Below are 23,562 nucleotides of genomic sequence, written 5' to 3'. Positions count from 1 at the left end.
CAAAGTGAATGATTTAGAGTTATTAAGTTGGGAGGATCTCTTTTCAAAGTGAATGATTTAGAGTTATTACGTTGGGATGGTCTCTTTTCAAAGTGAATGATTTAGAGTTATTAGGTTGGGATAGTCCCATTTCAAAGTGAATGATTTAGAGTTATTACGTTGGGATGGTCTCTTTTCAAAGTGAATGATTTAGAGTTATTAGGTTGGGATAGTCCCTTTTCAAAGTGAATGATTTAGAGTTATTACGTTGGGATGGTCCCTTTTCAAAGTGAATGATTTAGAGTTATTACGTTGGGATGGTCTCTTTTCAAAGTGAATGATTTAGAGTTATTACGTTGGGATGGTCCCATTTCAAAGTGAATGATTTAGAGTTATTACGTTGGGATGGTCTCTTTTCAAAGTGAATGATTTAGAGTTATTACGTTGGGATAGTCCCATTTCAAAGTGAATGATTTAGAGTTATTACGTTGGGATGGTCTCTTTTCAAAGTGAATGATTTCGAGTTATTACGTTGGGATGGTCTCTTTTCAAAGTGAATGATTTAGAGTTATTACGTTGGGACAGTCCCTTTTCAAAGTGAATGATTTAGAGTTATTACGTTGGAATGGTCCCATTTCAAAGCAAATGATTTAGAGTTATTACGTTGGAATGGTCCCATTTCAAAGTGAATGATTTAGAGTTATTACATTAGGATAGTCCCTTTTGAAAGTGAATGATTTAGAGTTATTACATTAGGATAGTCCCTTTTGAAAGTGAATGATTTAGAGTTATTACGTTAGGATAGTCCCTTTTCAAAGTGAATGATTTAGAGTTATTACGTTGGGATAGTCCCTTTTCAAAGTGAATGATTTAGAGTTATTACATTAGGATAGTCCCTTTTCAAAGTGAATGATTTAGAGTTATTACGTTAGGATAGTCCCTTTTCAAAGTGAATGATTTAGAGTTATTACGTTACGATAGTCCCTTTTCAAAGTGAATGATTTAGAGTTCTCTTTGTTTTACATTCATGTTTGGACTTGTTTTATATTCAAGTCCAATCTCTGTGATATGGCCATGGCCAATTTACCCCATGAATGACATGAACAGCTGTACTGCTAACGTCAACCAGATGATGTCAGTATTATGTAAAGGAAATCAAAGGGACGTGCACATGGAAGGAACCATAACCCCATATATTGCCCTTAAAATGACCTAAATTCCTTTCCTGAGATGCGTGTAGTTGATGTGCCCATTATATTATGCAATCATGCACACAACACAATAGAATAGAATACCTCTTAGACAGACAGACTATTCCTGACCACTCCTGTCCTGTCTTTAGACTAGACTCTGCCTCTTTTCAAGGTTTTTCAGTCAGCAGCACCAGAGAGAGAGGGGGGGCTGGTTAAGCATTCTACTCAGTTACGCCAGACACTCCTTTCTCTCTCTGCATTGCCTACCTTACCTCGCTGTCTCCCAGACGTCTGCACCCAGCCAGTCACAGCACTCACACAATCTTTACTCTGCTCATCAGGCAGCACAGCACGGCAAGGCACAGCACAACACTATCACTCTCACTCTGAGCCTCAACAGTGCTCAATGTGCTAATTTATCATGTGCAAGTGCACAGATATTGTGTGCAAAGGGTTTTGTTGGCACATAAGAGCTTGGTGAAATGACCTGTTTCAGTTAAGACAAATGCTGTTGTTGTTGCTCTGAGGATAAACTCAGCCTCCTAGGGAATCTGTAACTGTGAGTCTTTATAATGTCATGACATTCAAAACAGCCATCAAGGTATTGTCAGGTACGTGGAAGAAACAAACAAGCAAGGGAGAGTATATGTCAGGAAGTGTGTGTGTGTTTAAGAGTGTGTGTCAGTCAGCCTGCCTTGCGTGGGCTTGTTGGAAAGTTCATTGTTGACCTCCCTCCAGCTTCCTGTTGCTGCCTCCTTCACTCATGACTTGCACTGCACTGTGGGTAACCGGTCCCATGGGGCACGAGCACATACAGTAGAGCACCCACATGCCTGCCACTGACACCTGATTGACTTGGCCATTCTCTCCTCTCTCTTGCCATTATTTACATGTTCAGGAGACATACTGTATGTTTATTCATATATGATGCCGTATGTATTTTCTCTCAGCATTTCAAGTTGATAAAATAAAGTGACACACCGTGAGTGCCAAATAGACTCAGGGCATTAGTGTATTGACATTTGTGGTTATAAAAAGACTGTGTGTGACAAAATTGGTGCTTCTGGTGTATTGATGGTTGCTATGGGGATGGTGGCACACTCACCGTTTTTGCGGTGCTGGAAGGAGGGGGAGAACTCTTTGGCCGTGATCCTGGCGAGGCGACACTCTTCCTGGGCCTTCTGGGCTGCTCCCATGGCCGCCTCTGCCTTCCCTCGTGCATGGGCTGTCCTGGTGGTGAGTAAATAATAATTAATTAAAGAATGCAACTGCAGGGAGCAAGTTGCATGACTGACTTTGTGAGTGTACTGTACGTGCATTGGAATGTATAATATAATAGACAGCCGGGAATTGTGAGGTCAGACCCTCTAAGTCAGGGCTGCCCAATTCCAATGCTGGAGTATTTTCAAATCATTTCCTATAAATAGCCTACTATTTTAACATATTTTCAAATACTTATTTCAAATACTATTTTAAAATGCCTGGGTTAAATGCATGGGAGTGTATTACACATTTAGTAATGACAGAATGCACTTGAAACTTCACACAGTAAAACCTTTGTATGACAATACAATTATTTTGCTGATAGGAGTGGGAAAAAGGTACTTGTGCATTGATAAGCACACCAAAGATGACCTTATCGATAAGTAATAAAATAAATACCTCACTTCTAAAAGCCTATTTCACACTATAGCCTGCTGAATTGAAAATATGAATTATAATCTATTTAATAATTCACATTTCCTGTGTGGCTGCAGGATTATTTCCCTGCTGTATCAAAACTGGCTCAAATTAAGATCCTACATCTGTAGCTTCCATCGTAGTATACCCTTCTGGTATGTGACAGATAGCCCCATACTGACATCTGTTTCTGTGTCACACTACTGTGGTCTCATAAAAATAATAGAGGCCTGATGATAATGTGCAATCCCTTCAAATGGATAATTCCGTTTTAGCTCACATGACATAAACCCACGTCCAGAGGAGAACATACGGTGCTTTCCCAATCGTTTTGCCTTTACCATTCTTTCTAGTCTCTCTCTCTGAACCCTCTATTTTGTCTCTTTCTTTTTCTATTTCCCTCTCTCCTCCTTGTTTGTGCAGGAACTGTCTTGGTGCAGTATTGCATGTCGATGGTTATTGATTTTTTTTGCCTGTGTTTCTTTTTGCTCCTGTCTCTCTTCACCCTGGCACTAGAGCTCACAGCACTGTGTGTGTGTGTGTGTGTGTGTGTGTGTGTGTGTGTGTGTGTGTGTGTGTGTGTGTGTGTGTGTCCGTCCGTCCGTCCGTAGTAGTGTGTGAGTAATAGTCTGTAAAAGTTTCTGTTTGTTCATTTTAGATAGCCGTGTGTGGACAGTGTTGGCTGGCCTGGTGTGTTTGGTAGGGACACATTAGTGGGTGTTAGAGAGGGGTGTGGTGAGGGGGTAAGCTGAGGTGAGCTGAGAGGGGGATAGAGCTCCTCATCCTGCTCTACCGGGGACCAGCCCTCTCCTGGACCGTTGTCCTAGCAACTGCAGGAGCAAGGGAGTGAGAAACATAGTGAGAGAGCGGGAGGGGATAGGAATCTTCCATTCAGTGTTACTGTGCCCCAGAGCACTGCATGACTTATTTTACAGCTTCATCATTTAGAAAGAATGCAGTGATCACCCCACCACTCACTGACACACACACACACACACACACACACACACACACACACACACACACACACACACACACACACACACACACACACGCTAGCACATGTGCTGGCATGTATGGCAGATATGGATTTGATTCTCTGTCTATTTATATCACACCAAGCCACAGCAGTAAGAACACCACTTCTGAGACAGACACTAATCATTCTATGACATCAGACACACACAGGACTTTTTGCCTGCACCCCTCATCTCTCCTAATACACCTTCTTACTCTCATGCGTGCGCACGTGCACACATGAACAGAAGTTATTTCACCGCTCTCCGACTCTCACAATGCACAATGTCTCGACCTCTTGAACCATCTTTCTCATGCAAACACAGACATGTTTTCTCACACAACCTGCACTCACCTTGTAACACACAAGTAAAGACAAACGCCCTCCTCCCCACCTCCACTCTAGCAGACATTTAGAGAATTAACTTCCTCTCACACCTTTATCTATCTAACACATTCATTCACACTGAATATATTTGTCTTGAGAAGCTGCTAGCTAATCTTATGTTAATGGAAAAGGGGCCATGCTTATACAATCTTAAGTAACCTAGAATGGTCTGACTAAGGCATGACCTCAGCCGTCTGGGGAATAGGGTGCCATTTGGGACACAAAGAGAGTCTCCCTAATCCTCAGGATGACACACATAAGGAGCCTCTTTTTAATAAGTTGCATCAAGATGGAGTTGAACAGAGCCGGAGACAATTCATGCTTGTTTCCGGTATCAATGTCTCATCAGCAGCACATGACGCAGGGACTCTGATAAACACATTTACCCTATTAACATCTCATGAACATCTCTTTCTGTCCTACTGTGGTCTCTTTCTGTCCTACTGTGGTCTCTTTCTGTCTTACTGTGGTCTCTTTCTGTCCTACTGTGGTCTCTTTCTGTCCTACTGTGGTCTCTTTCTGTCCTACTGTGGTCTCTTTCTGTCCTACTGTGGTCTCTTTCTGTCCTACTGTGGTCTCTTTCAGTCCTACTGTGGTCTCTTTCAGTCCTACTGTGGTCTCCTTCTGTCCTACTGTGGTCTCCTTCTGTCCTACTGTGGTCTCCTTCTGTCCTACTGTGGTCACTTTCTGTCCTACTGTGGTCTCCTTCTGCCTCTGTGAGTATGTCTCTATCTCTCTCTCTCTGTGTGTGTGAGTGTTTGTTGTTGTTTACCTATATTGTTCTGTGACTATGCATTATTTCTTGGTATCTTACCTCGAAGAGTAACCTTTGTCTTGGAGTTCTACAAGGAAAATACCTTTCCTCTCATAATATCTGGGTTAGCCTGTGTACTGTTTGCACCGGAGAACTGCTCTAGAGGCAATTCAAATGTTTAGCATAGAACGGTTGAGGTCAATCTCTTCTCACACGGTGTTCCTCGAAATGTGCATCCCTGTCCTCACAGACAGAGGTATGTTACCCACATTCTCCTTACTGTATTTTATGACTGCTTTAAAGTCAAGCAGTGGCTGCTATTGTTCCTGAATACAAAATGATACCCCCATACCCCTGCTCTCATCCTTTCCTCTCTCTGTGCTACATCAGTGCCACACTGAATCAGCTGACATGGGTTGAGATAAATGTATTATCCTGCTGCATCGAGGTGTAGATGCCCTCATCTATAATGAGTGTCCCTGTGTAGGTAGTTAGCTGTAGCCAGTGTGTCCTGTGTAGGTAGTTAGCTGTAGCCAGTGTGCCCTGTGTAGGTAGTTAGCTGTAGCCAGTGTGTCCTGTGTAGGTAGTTAGCTGTAGCCAGTGTGCCCTGTGTAGGTAGTTAGCTGTAGCCAGTGTGCCCTGTGTAGGTAGTTAGCTGTAGCCAGTGTGTCCTGTGTAGGTAGTTAGCTGTAGCCAGTGTGTCCTGTGTAGGTAGTTAGCTGTAGCCAGTGTCCCTGTGTAGGTAGTTAGCTGTAGCCAGTGTTTCCTGTGTAGGTAGTTAGCTGTAGCCAGTGTGCCCTGTGTAGGTAGTTAGCTGTAGCTAGTGTCCATGTGTAGGTAGTTAGCTGTAGCCAGTGTGCCCTGTGTAGGTAGTTAGCTGTAGCCAGTGTCCCTGTGTAGGTAGTTAGCTGTAGCCAGTGTCCCTATGTAGGTAGTTAGCTGTAGCCAGTGTCCCTGTGTAGGTAGTTAGCTGTAGCCAGTGTGTCCTGTGTAGGTAGTTAGCTGTAGCTAGTGTGCCCTGTGTAGGTAGTTAGCTGTAGCCAGTGTGTCCTGTGTAGGTAGTTAGCTGTAGCTAGTGTGCCCTGTGTAGGTAGTTAGCTGTAGCCAGTGTGTCCTGTGTAGGTAGTTAGCTGTAGCTAGTGTGTCCTGTGTAGGTAGTTAGCTGTAGCCAGTGTGCCCTGTGTAGGTAGTTAGCTGTAGCCAGTGTGTCTTGTGTAGGTAGTTAGCTGTAGCCAGTGTGTCCTGTGTAGATAGTTAGCTGTAGCCAGTGTGTCCTGTGTAGGTAGTTAGCTGTAGCCAGTGTGTCCTGTGTAGGTAGTTAGCTGTAGCCAGTGTGTCCTGTGTAGGTAGTTAGCTGTAGCCAGTGTGCCCTATTACTATAATTAAAAAAAGAAAAATATGCAGACGCTCTTATCCAGAGAAACTTACAGGAGTGATTAGGGTTAAGTGCCTTTCTCAAGGGCCCATCGTCAGATTTGTCACCTAGTCGTCTCGTGGATTCAAACCACCTTTCGGTAACTGACCCAGTGCTCTTAACAGCCAGGCTACCTGTCGCCCTGTGTAGGTACTTAGCTGTAGCTAGTGTGCCTGGAAGAGTTTGATGAGCTTAAATAGGATTTGAGTTTTAGAACCAAATATAGCAAATGCATACCCTTGCATATACTGTATGTATGTGTAGAAACACAGACACAGACACACACATGGAAGTGTACAGATGCCCACAAAACGTAACATAGCTATGTAAAACAAGACTTAAGTCCATAGTTTTTAGAGTAATAGCCTTTGGGGATGCATCCTATGATATAATAATTAATCGATATGCATAGTTAAGACTTTGGAGATCTTGGAAGAGTGTGCTGGGTGTGAAGGTTGTAAGCGTGGGTGTTTGAACATTTGTTTGCATGCACATATATTTATGTGCAAATTGTGTGTGTGTGTGTGTGTATGTGTGTGGGCCAGCCTCCAGTTCAGCCTCCCTTGTCTCTCTCAGGCTGTCCGCCAATGCAGATATCACTCCCTGCCTCTGCTCTCTCTCTTTCTCTCTGTCGCTCTCTCTCTCTCTTTCTTTCTCTATCTCCCGTCATGCCTTTCTCCCACCTCCCTCCAGGAGAAGGCTTCAACGGCCCAACACAGGAGTGCAAAAGAAAGTCAATAAACAGGCAGATCACACAGGTATTCTGTTATCATAGCTTATGGCCTAATTGGGCTTCCTCTTTATCTCTCTCTGTCAACCACAAAAACACATACACACATGCACTTATGCACGGACACACATACACATGTGCATGCACGCACGCACGCACACACACACGTCACACCCACACACACATATGAACAAATGCATACATGCTTTCAAATAATGATGTAATAGTTCATAGCCATGACACCATGACCGTGTATACCCACATCATTGATTGCCTCTACTGCTCACCCATCAATATAGACCCATCAAGGTTCCGGGCAACGTGTTTAAACAATCCATACCAGCCTCATTCAGACCCCAGTCTGGTCTAGTCAGGAAGAGGAACTCAGTATAGTGGGCGATGCAGAGTTCCACATGCATGTGTGATATCCAAGAGCAACCAGCTATGTAATCCAACCCTAGTTTATAACTAATGTAGCTCAATGTTGCATTCTTTCAGTTCCTCAGTCCAGAAGGGGATACACAAACTAACAGTGGGGAACCGTGAGGGCCTTCTAAACCTTCAGAGAAGACCCAAGAATTTATCAAATAATTGTTGTCGTTTTAAAATATACACTTATACACTTAAAATATACACACGTTGAATTTATTTTTAATCTTTTCAATAATATTTCAATGGTATTCTGATTATATTATCCTTCTCAAGGATATTCTGACTGAAACTCTTCAGGTGGTTTTGGAAAGGAAAGGGTTAACACTGAAACAAAAAAAAGATCCAATCAGGATTTTTCTTTGTTGGTCTCTGGGGAGATAAATCTAGCTAGCTATGTCAGCCATTGGCTAGGCCCGCAGAAGCTAGATAGAAGGCATCTGCCATTCAACTGTATTTGGGTATAATTTAGGAGTAACAGTGGAATCAATCAATCACATTTTGACTTGGGTGGGACGGTTCTTACAAAAACGTATGGAAACTTCCAGCTTCTTGAAGGCGGACAGGTCACGGCACAATAGCGAGCAGTAGTTTCCCCACGGTTTACCTAGCTAGCTTTTGTTGTAAGCTTGTTAAAAGTGTGTAGCAGCTGCAGCATGTTATCGAAGAGGATGTTGTTGCTAAATTGTTACTCTGGCTTCACCCTTTTCAAGATGAACTTTCAACAAGAAGTTATGTTTCAAATGATCATTGTCTGGTGAATGGAACAGTGCTTTTTATTGCAGCTCGCTTGCTGTTGTTAGCTGTCTCTGAAAATAACTTACAGTATGTGTGTGAAACATTGTTGCATTTAAACTTTAGATTGATCACTGGTTACTTTGTGTGGTGAACATGATGAAAAGTAATAGTTCTACAATTTGATTGAGAAATGCCTAATGGTTGTGTTTTTGTATTCTTATGATTGGGACCTACTGGCTTATTATGTCTGAGTGAATGAGCTTCTTATCCTTTAACATCATGCCGTTTGAGACTGCTGTCTTTCTAGTGGCTCTATGTTTTTGGCTAATGGTGTTTCTGTATGCTACTGTACAATGTAGGCCTACAGTGTAAGCTACATGTGATAGTTCTTAACTGACTTGCCTAGTTAAATAAAGGTAAAAAAAAATACTATTTTCAGTGTCCTGGTTTTAATTTTACTATGTTACGTCTACCCCTGATTACAGGTTGCAGACAAACAATGAGTTGAGAGCTGCTTGCTCTTGAGATGATATTCTGGTGAAACTAAGCTATGTTGCGTGCATGTCAATATATTTGTGCTTTGCGATGTTGTAGGCCACTTTGTGCATGATTTCTCTATTGTGCTACATAATTGATATGGTGTATAGTATACCTCCACTACACTACTTTGATACACATCAATGGCAATTAAAAGTGAATATACGCAATGCCCACTGAAACAAAAGTTGGTATATGGCATGTTCTTTTTTATTTTGTATTTGCTTATAGCCCACACTAACACTACTGATCATGAGCGAGTCACAATCACATCTTCTGATGTGTCATCGTTGTCACTTTTGGTGATAGTAATTTTTGAGTTTGGTACACTGAAGGCGTATGTCCAACAGTCACAGTTTGCCACTGCAAACTAAACCCTAGTAATTGCTATTTGGAGATACTCTAAGCCCTCTATCCATCAGGCCAGACCCAAAGATGACTCTCTTCCAGCCTCCTATACACAGACTGCTATCATTAAGCAATAAAGCACAAGGGGGTGTGGTATATGGCCAATATACCACGGCTAAGGGCTGTTCTTAAGCACAATGCAACGTGGAGTGCCTGCATACAGACCTTAGCTGTGGTATATTGGCCATATATCACAAACCCCTGAGGTGCCTTATTGCTATTATAAACAAACTGGTTACCAACATAATTAGAGAAGTAAAAATACATGTTTCGTCATACCCATGGTATACAATCTGATATACAATCAGCCAATGAGTATTCAGGGCTTGAACCACCCAGTTTATAATAAGGCCCTACTCCTACTCCTAGTAAGGCCTATAAAGAAGGCCATATGGACCTGTTGCTGGGGCTTACCTGGACATGGCGATCTCAGCCTTCTGCTTGGCGATGTCTGCAGCCTTCTCGGCCGCGTCCACAGCCCGGTCCACCTTCTCTCTGATCTTACTGGCTCTGAGGGGGATCAGGTTCTTTCTCTTGCCGCTCACCAGGACATTCTGCTTGTACTTGCCCTCCTCCTTGGTCCCGTCAGGGAAGGTAGTGCAGCCGTACCCGTGCCGCTTGTTTCCCACCCACTCCCCCTCATAGTGCAGGCCGTCCGAGCGCCGGCTCACGCCAAAGCCTGTGCGCTTGTCGTTCTTCCACTCACCGCAGTAGGTCTCTGTTGCCGTGGCGTCCACATCATCCTCGGCAGCGGCCAGTTCGGCCTCGCCTTCTCCCAGGCTGATGGTGGAGTTGACTGAGCTGACCGTGCTCATGCCCGCCTCGCTGCGGAACGAGCTCTGCTTGGAGCGCTGGCTGGCTAGAGAGCTCCTGGACTCGGACTTCCTCAGTTTGAGTCCACTGAGGATCGAGCGACCTCGGAACAGACCCTTCTTCTTGCCCTTCAGCAGCTCTGCCTCGCTGGGTGCCGTGAGCACGAAGCCCCCCCGCGACACGGCCGGACTGCCAGCAGAGCCCATCCCACCCACGCACGCCACGCCGGCCCGGTCCGGGAGCAGAGCCATCCCGTTACTGTGCTCCGAGCGCAAGGAGTTTATGGAGGTACGCAGCGGAGAGCGGATGACGGCTGCCATGCCGTACGGCACACTCTGCCGCAGGCCGTATCCCTGTCGCATCCCCCCCAGCCACTGGCCCTGGTACGTACCTGCAAAGAGAGAGACAAAGGTCACAATGCATACCAATATGATATAACAGCATATCAATAAATTATTCATTTTTATATTTCACAATACAACAACAACACTAGAGATAGAGATATGTGCCTAAGGGGGCTAATGAACATACTGCAGAGTCTAGCATGTGTAAATGCCTCTTTGTCTGTGTCGGGACTCAGCTGATGACATTACAGCCTATTACAGTAATACTCGCTGCCTGAACACACACTCTTCCCCTCCAGCATTGTCTGCATCTTACCTGAAACACTAAGTTCAAGCGCTTCAATTAGGGACTAAACCATGCAGTATTACCATAATAACAACAACCAAACATACTACTACTACTACCACTACTAATACCGCCAGTACCAACACTACTATACTAAGGATATCAAGTAAAAATACTGCATCCCAGGCTGTATCCCAGTCATCAATATATGTATGAGGGAAACTGTGGCGAGATAGTAAGTGAAGAGCACTCATAACATCTATCAACATGTCCATCCCGTTATCTATCACTATATCCATCCCGTTACCTGTCAGCACTGTTATTTAGGGGTCATATTGCCAACAAAATAATGTAATGTTCTTTTCTCTGAAATGTCCAGTATGGCAGCTGGTCATCATGTCGTCTGCCAACCTCTCTGATTGATCATGTCTCAGTGTGTTCCTATATAGAGGTAGCAAATGGACATTAGGTGCCTGAACAGCGTATCAAAGGACTGACCCTGACTGGCTAGGGTCAAAGGTGAGGCTCCACTGGGCACTGGATTCCATAATTCAATTCAGTGGTGCTATATTATGTCAAAGGTTTTCAGCCAATTTTCAGCCCGATGCAATACATGACATATCTATAGGGATAGGTAGCATTGTTTCCTATTGTGAACTACACTCTAAGTCTATTTTGTCTGTGAATAGGTCCAATACTTGTTCAGTACCCTGCCTTAGTAGTTTATATTTTAAAGATGTTGCAGCATTTTTACTCTCTTTTTCTCTATTTCCCATTCCAGTATAGGTCCATCTGTTGGATATCTCTGTAGTGCTGAAATCTAGGACAAATCACTGCATCTCTCTCTGTCTCTCTCTCACATGCATGCACGCACGTACGCACGCGCGCGCGCACACACACACACACACACACACACACACACACACACACACACACACACACACACACACACACACACACACACACACACACACACACACACACACACACACACACACAATCCTTGTGGGGACCAAACAATTGATTCCCATTCAAAATCATATTTTCCCTAACCCTAACCCTAACCCTAAACTTAACCCCAAACCTAACCCCAAATCTAACCCTATCTCTTAACTCTAACCCCTAACCCCTAATCCTAATTGTAACACTAACCCTAATTGTAACCCTAACCCTAAACCTAAACACTAAGCCTAAAATAGCGTTTTTCTTTGTGGGGACAGACAAAATGTTTCCGTGTTTTACTATTCTTGTGAGGACTGCTGGACTAATTGCCCGATCTATAGGATCCATCTATGTACAAGTATTCATCTATCTTCCGTCCTTTCCATGCTGCCAATGACTGAGCAAACCCTCTGATGTAACAGCTCTTCTGCTCGGTGATTCATCGCAGCAAGCTTTCTAGAATTTGCTGCTTAAGTGTGGAATCAGCACACATACAGATGTAGGATCTTAATTGGATCACCCTGTTGCAGGAGAACTGTACCGAAAACTTGTAGTGTATTTGAGGTTTTAAAAGGCTTCTAAAGTTTGTAATTTTCACATTGACATTTCGGACTTGATTTTTCCCTTATGAAAAATGTATCAACCCCTACAAAAATGTCCATGAATTATAATCCTCATAATAATTCATATTTCCTCTTACTGCATGATTATTTTCCTGCTGTAGCAAACTGGATCAAATTTAGATCCTACGTCTGTGTAGGCCCATATAAGGATGCACACACACACACGCACGCACGCGCACACACACACACACACACATACACTCTCCCCTTTCCTCTCTGCCTTCATTGCTATCTTTGGGCTGGCGTGTCAGTGAAATGCATAAGGTTGGATGGCTCAATGAGGCAACAGCAGAGAGAGTGTGGGATATCCTAACCCCCACAGCAACACACTGCTGCTGCTACTCCTACTGCTGCTATTTCTACTGCTGCTACTGCTGCTACTTCTACTGCTGCTACTTCTACTGCTGATACTGCTGCTACTGCTGCTACTCCTACTGCTGCTACTTCTACTGCTGCTACTGCTGCTACTTCTACTGCTGCAACTGCTACTGCTGCTACTTCTACTGCTGCTACTTCTACTGCTGCTACTGCTGCTACTTCTACTGCTGTTACTTCTACTGCTGCTGCTACTTCAACTGCTGCTACTGCTTCTACTTCTACTGCTGCTACTGCTGCTGCTGCTACTTCTACTGCTGCTACTTCTACTGCTGCTACTGATGCTACTTCTACTGCTGCTACCACAGTAGGATGGAAACCTACTGAAACATACTACTCTTCAAAACAGGCCTGGCAGTCTGGGTGGGCATTGAATATTTCTGTGCGTTTGAGTGTCTACGGAGGGGGGGGGGGGGGGGGTGAAATAGGTAGACAGAGAAGAGAGAAAGAGGGAGAGGGCAAGACTAAGACCAAGCTCTAACATATCTCTCATGTGGAGGTATTAATCATTGTCATACCTCCCCCCGTTCCACATACGTCTGACCGTCACAGAGACAGCTGGCCGACATCTGGGCACACCCGCCCGATCCTATCAGTCAACAGCTGTGTGCCTTATGATGGATCAAACACAGACCTCAACTGATAGGATTACACTGATATTCCCATAGACAGAGAGAGAGAAAGAGAGAGAGAGAGAGAGAGAGAGAGAGAGAGAGAGAGAGAGAGAGAGAGAGACAGAGAGAAATAGAGAGAGAGAGAGAGAGAAAAAATTAGAATTAGCTAGGGCCTTCCAGCATTGCTCTGGCACATCTATCTATCTAGGATCACTTCCTGTTTTCCAGCTCTTGATTTGATTTGATTTAATTGATCCCAGCACAGACACTCCAGAGATAGAGAGAGAGAGAGAGAGGGAGGGAGGAAGTATGAGTGCTTCTTCTGTCTGATTTTTTTATTTTAATTGTTAGATTTTGCGACACAGCTGAAATAAGGTCCAGACTGAAATGACTTGGGTTATGTCTGGTTTCAACCGAGTCCATATACACAGAGAAGTGACTTATCCTCTCTTGACAGTTTGATTAGGTCCATTTTGGATCAGACCACAGCATATTAAATTGTTATTATAGTTTGCAGACACATTAGCTAGAATCAGATCATAATGAAAGACTTGTGTGTACCCCCCCCCCCCCCCACACACACACACAAAAAAGGCTAACAATACAAATAAAGACTGGTGTGTCCCCGACCTGCAACAGCAGAACACTTCTCAGTGAAGGAGGTGAAGCTTTAAAAGAGTTGAGAGGGACGTCTCTCTCCCATGAGAGAGCAGCGAACGTAAACTCTGATTCTTTGGCAATCCATTGACATAGCCATGGGATCATCATCTCACCATTACTTGTATCTCACTACAGCCATTAGTAAAGCATAGCTAGGCTAATGCCTGATGCAAGTTTGCACACATGAACATTAATTATGAGGCAAAATAAATACAATGCCACATCTAGCAGAGAAAAATGCAGTAGTCTACCTGAATATACTTTTAACAAATATGTGTTAATTGAATTCAAAGTATCAAGTGCTCCTGAAATGTCAGTGACATTTTCCTTCTGGCTTAATTTTGACATTGACATAAAAATCCTGTCATTACACATGCCATGAATCATTCCACATCAAGCAAAACATATTATATGCTTACTTGAGTTGTGTCATCCTTGTGTAGCCTTATATAATGTTTTAATACGCTGCATCGTGACCCAAAGTGTAGGCCTATTGTCATTGGAGCTCTCCAAGGTGCTGAAATGATAGAATTCTCTCTGTGGGGGTGGATGGATGCACGTTCATCATTGGTTTGCCTGAACAGTTTCCCACGCTTGTATGTGCCCTTACAGCTCTAACAGGAAGTCGGAAAGCCTATTTCAATTCAGATCGACGCTAGTTTCATCAGTTAATTTGGCTGTGGTAGAAAACTCCGCGTCGTGGAGGCATCTCTCAGTCGTGTTAATAATCAGTGAGGCAAGCATATTATTCCATTTCCCCACAGCTATGAAAACATCTAGGATTCTGAAAATATATTTTAATTCACAACGTGTCACATGCTGCCGGCGTTCAGATTCGGCCTAGTATGTGATGCATGTAGCCTGACTACAATAATCCTCTGTCGTTTATTTGCGTATTGGTTTTCTATGGACTATGCAACTCAGATGTTAAAACGAATCCGGTGGAGGTTTTCCGCCGAAGGGCTGCGAGATGGGTTTTGCAACAGCAGTACAGGGGACAGCATGGAAATGGTTAAACGTGGAAAGATCAAAGACGCGAAAACATCAGAGAAACTCTGATTAGATCACGCGCCAACCAACCCCCTGTCTGAATTCATGATAGTTATGTGTTCTTCTGTTTCTAGGTTAAACTTGTCTGTTGTATATTCACTCCAACAGAGATGGCGCGTCTTTTTCAAAGTTTAGGCCTACTAAATCTGTAATCAAATGATGAATCTCATTTTGATAGTTTAGGCCGCATTGTGAGTTAAATTCATGACAGAGGAAATTGAGAAGGATGGCAGAAAGTGTGTTTGGATTGTCTCTTTCATGAATTATTCATATTTTACAAAGTCAGCACTTGCACTTCAGACTTGTATGTTTGTATGTGAGAGAGAGAGTGAGAGAGACAGACAGAGAACGTGATATATATATATATATATATATATATATATATATATATATATATATATATATAAAAAAATCTGGTGATGGTTATGCTTAGGCAAACAAACTATGAAGGAAAATAGAAATTGGGCATTTTGCCCATCTATCAGGTACATTTTTTAGTATTTAAAAAAATGATTTTATTATTTTAATTAAATGTATAAATATTGAAACAAAATGGCATTACACATCTCACTATTAATATCCCTACTATTATGGGGTTTTGATGTAAGGTCCCTCTTTTCATTATTGCGCCAAATCATGTCCAAATCATCCTAATGTATCATAAAACGGCCTGTTTAACTCAATGAAGTTACTTATAGATGATTTGGACATGATTTGGAAAATGTTAATTTAGGTACCATTGACTTGCAACACACACCTTAAATTTGACTGCTTTATTAAAAACTGATTTCAAATTCTCTCTAAACAAGTGGATTATTTATCTTTAGGCTCTCCTAATTGTACACTATATGACCAGAAGTATGTGGACACCTGCTTGTTGAACATCTCATTCCAAAATCATGGGCATTAATATGGAGTTGGTCCCCCCTTTGCTGCTATAATGGCCTCCACTCTTCTGGGAAGGCTTTCCACTAGATGTTGGAACATTGCTGCTGGGACTTGCTTCCATTCAGCCACAAGAGCATTAGTGAGGTCAGGCACTGATGTTGGGCGATCAGACCTGGCTCGCCGTCTGAGTTCCAATTGATCCCAAAGGTGTTCGAAGGGGTTGAGGTCAGGTCTCTGTGCAGGCCAGTCAAGTTCTTCCACACCGATCTCGACAAACAATTTCTGTATGGACCTTGCTTTATGCATGGGGGCATTGTCATGCTGAAACAGGAAAGCGCCTTCCCCAAACTGTTGCCACAAAATTGGAAGCACAGAATCATCTAGAATGTAATTGAATACTTGAATACTGTAGCGTTAAGTTTGCCCTTCACTGGAAATATGGTGCATAGGTCTAACCATGCAAAACAGCCACAGACCATTATTCCTCCTCCACCAAACTTTACAGTTGTCCTGGCATCCGCTAAACCCAGATTAGTCTGTCGGACTGCCAGGTGGTGAAGCGTGATTTATCACTCCAGAAAACGCGTTTCCACTGCTCAGGAATCCAATGGCGGCAAGCTTTACACCACTGGAAACCCATTTCATGAAGCTCCCGAAAAAAACTGTTATTGTGCTGACGTAGCTTCCAGAGGGAGTTTGGAACTCTGGAGTGAGTGTTGCAACCGAGGATAGGCAATTTTTACGGGCTATGCGCCTCAGCACTCGGTAGACCCGTTCTGTGAGATTATGTGGCCTACCACTTCACGGCTGAGCAGTTGTGGCTCCTAGATGTTTCCTCTTCACAATTACAGCACTTACAGTTGATCGGGGCAGAAATTTGACGAACTGACTTGTTGGAAAGGTGCCACTTAATGGTTCTACTGCCTATGTTTGTCTATGGAGAGTGCATGGTTGTGTGCTCGATTTTATACACCTATCAGCAACGGGTGTGGCTGAAATAGCGAATCCACTAATTTGTTGGGGTGTCTACATACTTTTGCATATATAGTGTATATATATATATATATAAAAAGTTTATAGAGATAACTTAATTCAATTATATATAGAACCATTTCTAAATGACAAAATGTTCGACCAATTTACCTCGTTTTGTTGTTGAAGTCACTTAAAACATTTAGATCAGACAGATTACAGTTTTAGTTGAGCAAGAGTAGTGGCAGCCAGGGAAAGAGTTTGGAAAAGTTTTTGTGACATAAAGTGGTTTCTGGCTAGAACAGACACGGACAGACTGCAATCCAGAACAGAATACAGCGAGCAAAACTGTTGTAAAAACGTCAACATTCAAAATGAGCTGCAGTTAAAAGCTAAATCTCTCAGTAAGCTTAAATCGACTACGGATGTTATCCGGGATTTGGTTTTGAGCTTTTTCTGCCGCAGAGAGGTGATGGTGTGCCCCTGTCTTAGATTTTTCCATTTAAGGATTATTAACACATAGAAACATCAGACTATTGATTTATCATTTGAACGCTAATTCTCCCAAAATTGCCCTGTACATCACAAAATTGATTTACATCGTGCTCATAATTTTGAATAACTGAGCATACTATTTATTTGGCCTCATAACATAATCTGGTTCAACAGCAACAAGATATGTTCTTTAATAACTGCGGTAACACACCATGCAGGATGATATAACAACAAACCGTAGACCCCTCCACATCTGTACATGGTTCAAACCACTTCTTAACAACCATGTTGGTATGTAGGTCAGGGATCACATTATAAAGACTACTGTACTGTAAGGTTGAACAGGTTGACTCATATCCAGATAGACAACTGTCAGGGCAGTTTCCTGTAGCTTTCAGTTTTTGTGAGTGTGTTTTACTCCCAATCACATAGTGTGTGATAATCAGCAATCACTTTGATCATTATCATGTGACTGATGGTGTACAATGGAGCGTCAACAACCATCAGAAACACTTGTAAATTAGCTACATGACAATTATTAACACAGACTGTTGAAGTGTTCTCCATTGATACCTTGGATGTGTCCCTTATTCCACGGCCATTGGCAGTATAGAATGTCTGACTCCATCTGAGGGGTAAGACATTGGAAAGACAATGCTACTTTAACCTCTCTGTAGCTTTGACTCCTCCCTCCTCTCTGTCACTGTCTACTGTGATTGTGATTAAGCAGCCAGATTAGTGCCCAAATAAGTAAACCCCATTAGCAAAATCAACCAGCCAATCAGAGCAAGGAACACTGAGTCCCCTGTGACACGCTGACTTGCTGCGTGTCTGTGCGTTTCCACAGCAACTTACTGTACAGAGACAAGAGGCAGTGAGGCACGAGGAAGACAGAAAAACAACTGCTCAGAGCATAGATCCTTTTCCTCCTTTCAGTTGTGGTTTGATAAGGAGGTTATGCAACATGTGTGATCACAGATCGGGGGGTAGAATGCAAGACTATTTCTTATTTACGATGATGGATGTTGTAATCAGCTGATTAACGTTGTTGTTTGGCAAAACATGCTGTAGTTTACAGACACGAGCAGTATACTGGTGTCTTTTAAAGACACTGACTGATTTATAGACACAGTGAAGTGTTACATAATGAATACTGACTGTAGATATCAAGTATCTGAGTGTCTCTCATACGACAATAATCGACTATTCCTCATTCTCATACATCTTTATCTACCAGTTTATCTTCTCCAAATCCATTTCTCTCTATTACATCTCATACTCATTTCATTATAACAAAGCCTCACAGGCCTAGTGCTCTCTTCAGAGTGGATACTGTAACTGTTATCATTGTGGATATAGTACTGTATCATATCTGTTCTGCATATTCTGTCCCCATTAGCCTGCTCTCTCTCCTCGTTCAGCCAGTTTTGGGTGGGCTGCTGGTTGGGTGCATGATTGTGTAAGGTGCTAGAGAGTTATATAAGCTTAACAATGGTGTTGCACCAGGAGGTTTCACCAGAATAATTCAAACTATTCTACAGACAGTTATGTCCTTTAACTGTGTGATTGTTTTAGTACCTTTGTTTTGTGATATGAAATGTTTTGATGAATATATCTGGATGGACCTGGAATCCACCTTAGGAGAGATGTGTGTATTTGGGGTATAGTAAGGACTTCCAGGCTCTCATCACTGTCATCTTCAAAGTGTGTAGAGCATTTATGGCCTTAGAACTAGATCTCTCCCAGCCCAGCCTGGTCTCATAGACTAGCCGTAACATAGTAAACGTATATCAAATCAAATTGTATTTGTCACATGCCTCAAATACAACAACCTTACCATGAAATGTTTACTTACGAGCCCTTAACCAACAATGCAGTTCAAGAAATATAGTTAATAAAATATTTACTATACAAATTAAAGTTAAGAAAAATGTATCAATCAAACAGTAACACAATAAATGTACATAACAATAACGAAGCTATATACAGAGAGTACCAGTACTGAGTAAATGTGCAGGTGTACAGGTTAGTCGAGGTAATTTGTAAAGTGACTATGCATTGATAATAAACAGCAAATAGCATCAATGTAAAAACAAATGGGGTGGGGGGGGGGGTCAATGTAAATAGTCAGGGAGGATTAATTGTTCAGCAGTCTTATGACTTGATGGTAGAAGCTGTTAAGGAGAAGTTTGGTCCTAGACTTGGCACTCCAGTACCACTTGCCATATGGTAGCAGAGTCTATGACTTGGGTGACTGGAGTCTTTGACAATTGTTTGGGCCTTCCTCTGACCGCCTAGTACAGTGCCTTGCGAAAGTATTCGGCCCCATTGAACTTTGCGACCTTTTGCCACATTTCAGGCTTCAAACATAAAGATATAAAACTGTATTTTTTTGTGAAGAATCAACAACAAGTGGGACACAATCATGAAGTGGAACGACATTTATTGGATATTTCAAACTTTTTTAACATATCAAAAACTGAAAAATTGGGCGTGCAAAATTATTCAGCCCCTTTACTTTCAGTGCAGCAAACTCTCTCCAGAAGTTCAGTGAGGATCTCTGAATGATCCAATGTTGACCTAAATGACGAATGATGACAAATACAATCCACCTGTGTGTAATCAAGTCTGGATGAACTGCAGAGATCTACAGCTGAGGTGGGAGACTCTGTCCATAGGACAACAATCAGTCGTATATTGCACAAATCTGGCCTTTATGGAAGAGTGGCAAGAAGAAAGCCATTTCTTAAAGATATCCATAAAAAGTGTCGTTTAAAGTTTGCCACAAGCCACCTGGGAGACACACCAAACATGTGGAAGAAGGTGCTCTGGTCAGATGAAACCAAAATTGAACTTTTTGGCAATGCAAAACGTTATGTTTGGCGTAAAAGCAACACAGCTCATCACCCTGAACACAACATCCCCACTGTCAAACATGGTGGTGGCAGCATCATGGTTTGGGCCTGCTTTTCTTCAGCAGGGACAGGGAAGATAAAATTGATGGGAAGATGGATGGAGCCAAATACAGGACCATTCTGGAAGAAAACCTGATGGAGTCTGCAAAAGACCTGAGACTGGGACAGAGATTTGTCTTCCAACAAGACAATGATCCAAAACATAAAGCAAAATCTACAATGGAATGGTTCAAAAATAAACATATCCAGGTGTTAGAATGGCCAAGTCAAAGTCCAGACCTGAATCCAATAGAGAATCTGTGGAAAGAACTGAAAACTGCTGTTCACAAATGCTCTCCATCCAACCTCACTGAGCTCGAGCTGTTTTGCAAGGAGGAATGGGAAAAAATGTCAGTCTCTCGATGTGCAAAACTGATAGAGACATACCCCAAGCGACTTACAGCTGTAATCGCAGCAAAAGGTGGCGCTACAAAGTATTAACTTAAGGGGGCTGAATAATTTTGCATGCCCAATTTTTCAGTTTTTGATTTGTTAAAAAAAATTGTAATATCCAATAAATGTCGTTCCACTTCATGATTGTGTCCCACTTGTTGTTGATTCTTCACAAAAAAATACAGTTTTATATCTTTATGTTTGAAGCCTGAAATGTGGCAAAAGGTCGCAAAGTTCAAGGGGGCCGAATACTTTCGCAAGGCACTGTATATAGGTCCTGGATGTCAGGAAGCTTGGCCCCAGTGATGTACTGGGCCATACTACCCTCTGTAGCGACTTACAGTCAAATGCCTAGCAGTTTCCATACCAGGCGGTGATGCAACCGGTCAGGATGCTCTCGATGGTGCAGCTGTAGAACTTTTTGAGGATATGGGTACCCATGCAAAATCTTTTCAGTCTCCTGGGGGGGAAAGGTGTTGTTGTGTTCTCTTCATGACTGTCTTAGTATGTTTGGACCATGAAAGTTTGTCGGTGATGTGGACATCAAGGAACTTGAAACTCTCGACTCCTCCACTTCAGTCCCGTCGATGTTAATGGGGAACTGTTGGGCCCTCCTTTTCCACTGAGACCAACAAATTATTATGATATGTTACACTTGGTATGGTTACAAAAAATGAAAGTAGGTTTGTTGGTTGCGGTGGATAGGTGGCGTATAATGCGAAAGTCGAGCAACTCAAAGATTGTGAGTTCTTTGAGACAACTTTAGCATTATAATTTGTAACATATCATATGAAATGGGTGATGGACATAAACAAATGAATACATACCATATGAAACGTAACATATCATACTAAATGGAACGTCTGGGATTTACGTACAGAAGGATACAAAATGCTCTGAGACCAGGTTGCCCAGCCAGGTTTACCATGAGTTTCTCTGTCTGGTTATGGGAACTTCACCCTGACTGCTTATTTACTATTCATGGCTGTACAGGTAATCTGGAATATCTCTTTCTCTCTCTCCGACTGCATGCAGAGTCCGGAAGGCCTTAGTTTGGGCCTCTAAATGTATCTCCCATTGCAGCTCGAGTAGCGGAACTGCTTACTTAAATGACAGATGGACGGAGAAAGAGAGCTTAGTTTCTGAGTAACAGGAGAATAATGAAACAGGAGACAGTTCAATTGTGTGTGTGTGTGTGTGTGTGTGTGTTGATGCCTTACACAGAGGGTACTACTCAGCCATAACATGACTCAGTCTGAGTCTGGGTCTTACCTCCATCAGAGTAGGTCTCCGTACCGTATCCGTCCTGAAGACCGTTGTTCCAGGTTCCCTCGTACTTCCCGCTGGTGCCGGTGCTCTCCCTGAGGCCGTAGCGTCCCTTAAATCCACTTGTCCACTCCCCCTTGTACACCCACTTGCCCTTGTTCTCAACCCCAATCCCATGGCGCTTGCCCTGCGCCCAGGTGCCCTGGTAGGTGTTCCCACTGGGCCAGGTGTACACCCCCACCACCTCAAAACCATGGCTCCAGGACCCTGAGTACTCGCCTTGGCCCTTCGGCCCAGTGCAGATGCCATGGCCGTGGGCTTTGCCTTCCTGCCACCCGCCACAGTATGACCCCCCATCATCAAAGTTGAACCTGCCCCCAGTGGACATGCATGAAATAGGTTTTGGCAAATCCCCCAAATCTCAAAAAAAGAAAAAACACAGTTGGGGTCGGAGTTGGTGATGATGAGGTGTGAGGGGGAGGAAGACACACATACAAATCCCCTGGGTTGACTTAAAGAAGAAAAAGAAAAATAGCCCCCAGAGTGTAGGGTCCCTCCTGTGAGGCCGGAGCAGCGGGAGCCTCTTCAGACCATTATCCTGGAGCTGTGGTTCACTGTCACTCCCAGTCCAATCTCCTACAGCCGCAGCTCACACATGGGAAAAGGCCTATGCCAGCCATGTGACTTCCCTGCTGACACAGATGCAGAAAACCCTCCTTCTCCAGGTTTTGGGTTCTTTCCCCCTCCCTCCACACAGGGCCCCACCGCCGGCACTCTCCCAGCCACTCTTTAGCGCTCCCTGGCAGCTGAGCACCACCAGGCTCCACCTAGAAACCCCAGGTAACACAGCTAACAGTCAGCCGCTGGCCAGATCCGACACCATTTCCAGCTTTACAGATCCATCTCTTCTGGCTGGCTCAGCTTGTCGTCTGTACCCAACCCACCCAACATGCTCCTGCCGCACAGTGCAATACAGAAACAGAGAGAGAGAGAAAGAAAAAAAGAGGGATTCAGCTTGTTTCTCTCCTGATGCCTCTGCTAGTGAACAGCAATGCAGTCTCTTCCCATATGCACACATACATACGTACACTCTCACCAACAGCAAGTGCGCACACGGACCATGAAAAAAAACAAGTGATCTGATTATTTTCCTCCTTTCTTTTCCCTTTCCCTCTCTCTTTTTTCATCCACGTCCTTAAGTGGTTGAGCGATGCTGATGCTTTTATTCTCGTTCCCTTTCTGGTGAGAAATCCAGATTTGTCTCTGCTTTTCCTCCTCTTAATACGCCATGCTCTTAATTTTTATGTATCACTATCTGCCTTTTCGGTTGTTGTCTTATTCCCCACTTCTCTCCTTATGGTTGGGTCTCTCTCTCTCTCTCTTATTCTCTCTCTCTCTCTCTGGTGTCTCTCAAATCTGCTCATTAGAGGAGGACTGTTCCAATGCAGCCAACACCCCCTCCCCCTCACATGCATGCTCCTGTTTTTAAAGAGACAGAGGCAGCATAACATCCAAGCCTCTCTCCTCTCTCTTTTGCAGCCCTGAAGAGCAGAGATTGCTTTTCTATTTGCATGCCTTAGCCTTTTCACCTCTCCATCGCTGGTCTGTGCATAAAAACAT

At 43.2% G+C, this 23,562-nt stretch overlaps 1 protein-coding gene across 1 annotated transcript in view; it reads right to left on the bottom strand.

The window, feature by feature from the left end:
• LOC115109285 (junctophilin-3-like) overlaps positions 1-23,319 on the bottom strand; it is a 28,927-nt gene extending 5,608 nt beyond the window's left edge. Inside the window, exons 1-3 of the mRNA XM_029634034.2 lie at positions 21,949-23,319; positions 9,682-10,471; positions 2,278-2,402 (exon numbers count right to left, since the gene is read on the bottom strand). Coding sequence (XP_029489894.1) covers positions 2,278-2,402; positions 9,682-10,471; positions 21,949-22,330 — 1,297 coding nt within the window. The 5' untranslated portion in view covers positions 22,331-23,319. The remainder of the gene's footprint in view (positions 1-2,277; positions 2,403-9,681; positions 10,472-21,948) is intronic.
• Positions 23,320-23,562: the final 243 nt, after the last annotated feature.

Source organism: Oncorhynchus nerka, linkage group LG25 (assembly GCF_034236695.1).
Source record: "Oncorhynchus nerka isolate Pitt River linkage group LG25, Oner_Uvic_2.0, whole genome shotgun sequence".
NCBI lineage: Eukaryota > Metazoa > Chordata > Actinopteri > Salmoniformes > Salmonidae > Oncorhynchus > Oncorhynchus nerka.
Note: the sequence above shows the minus strand (reverse complement) of the source record. Positions and strands in the feature narration are given on the sequence as shown.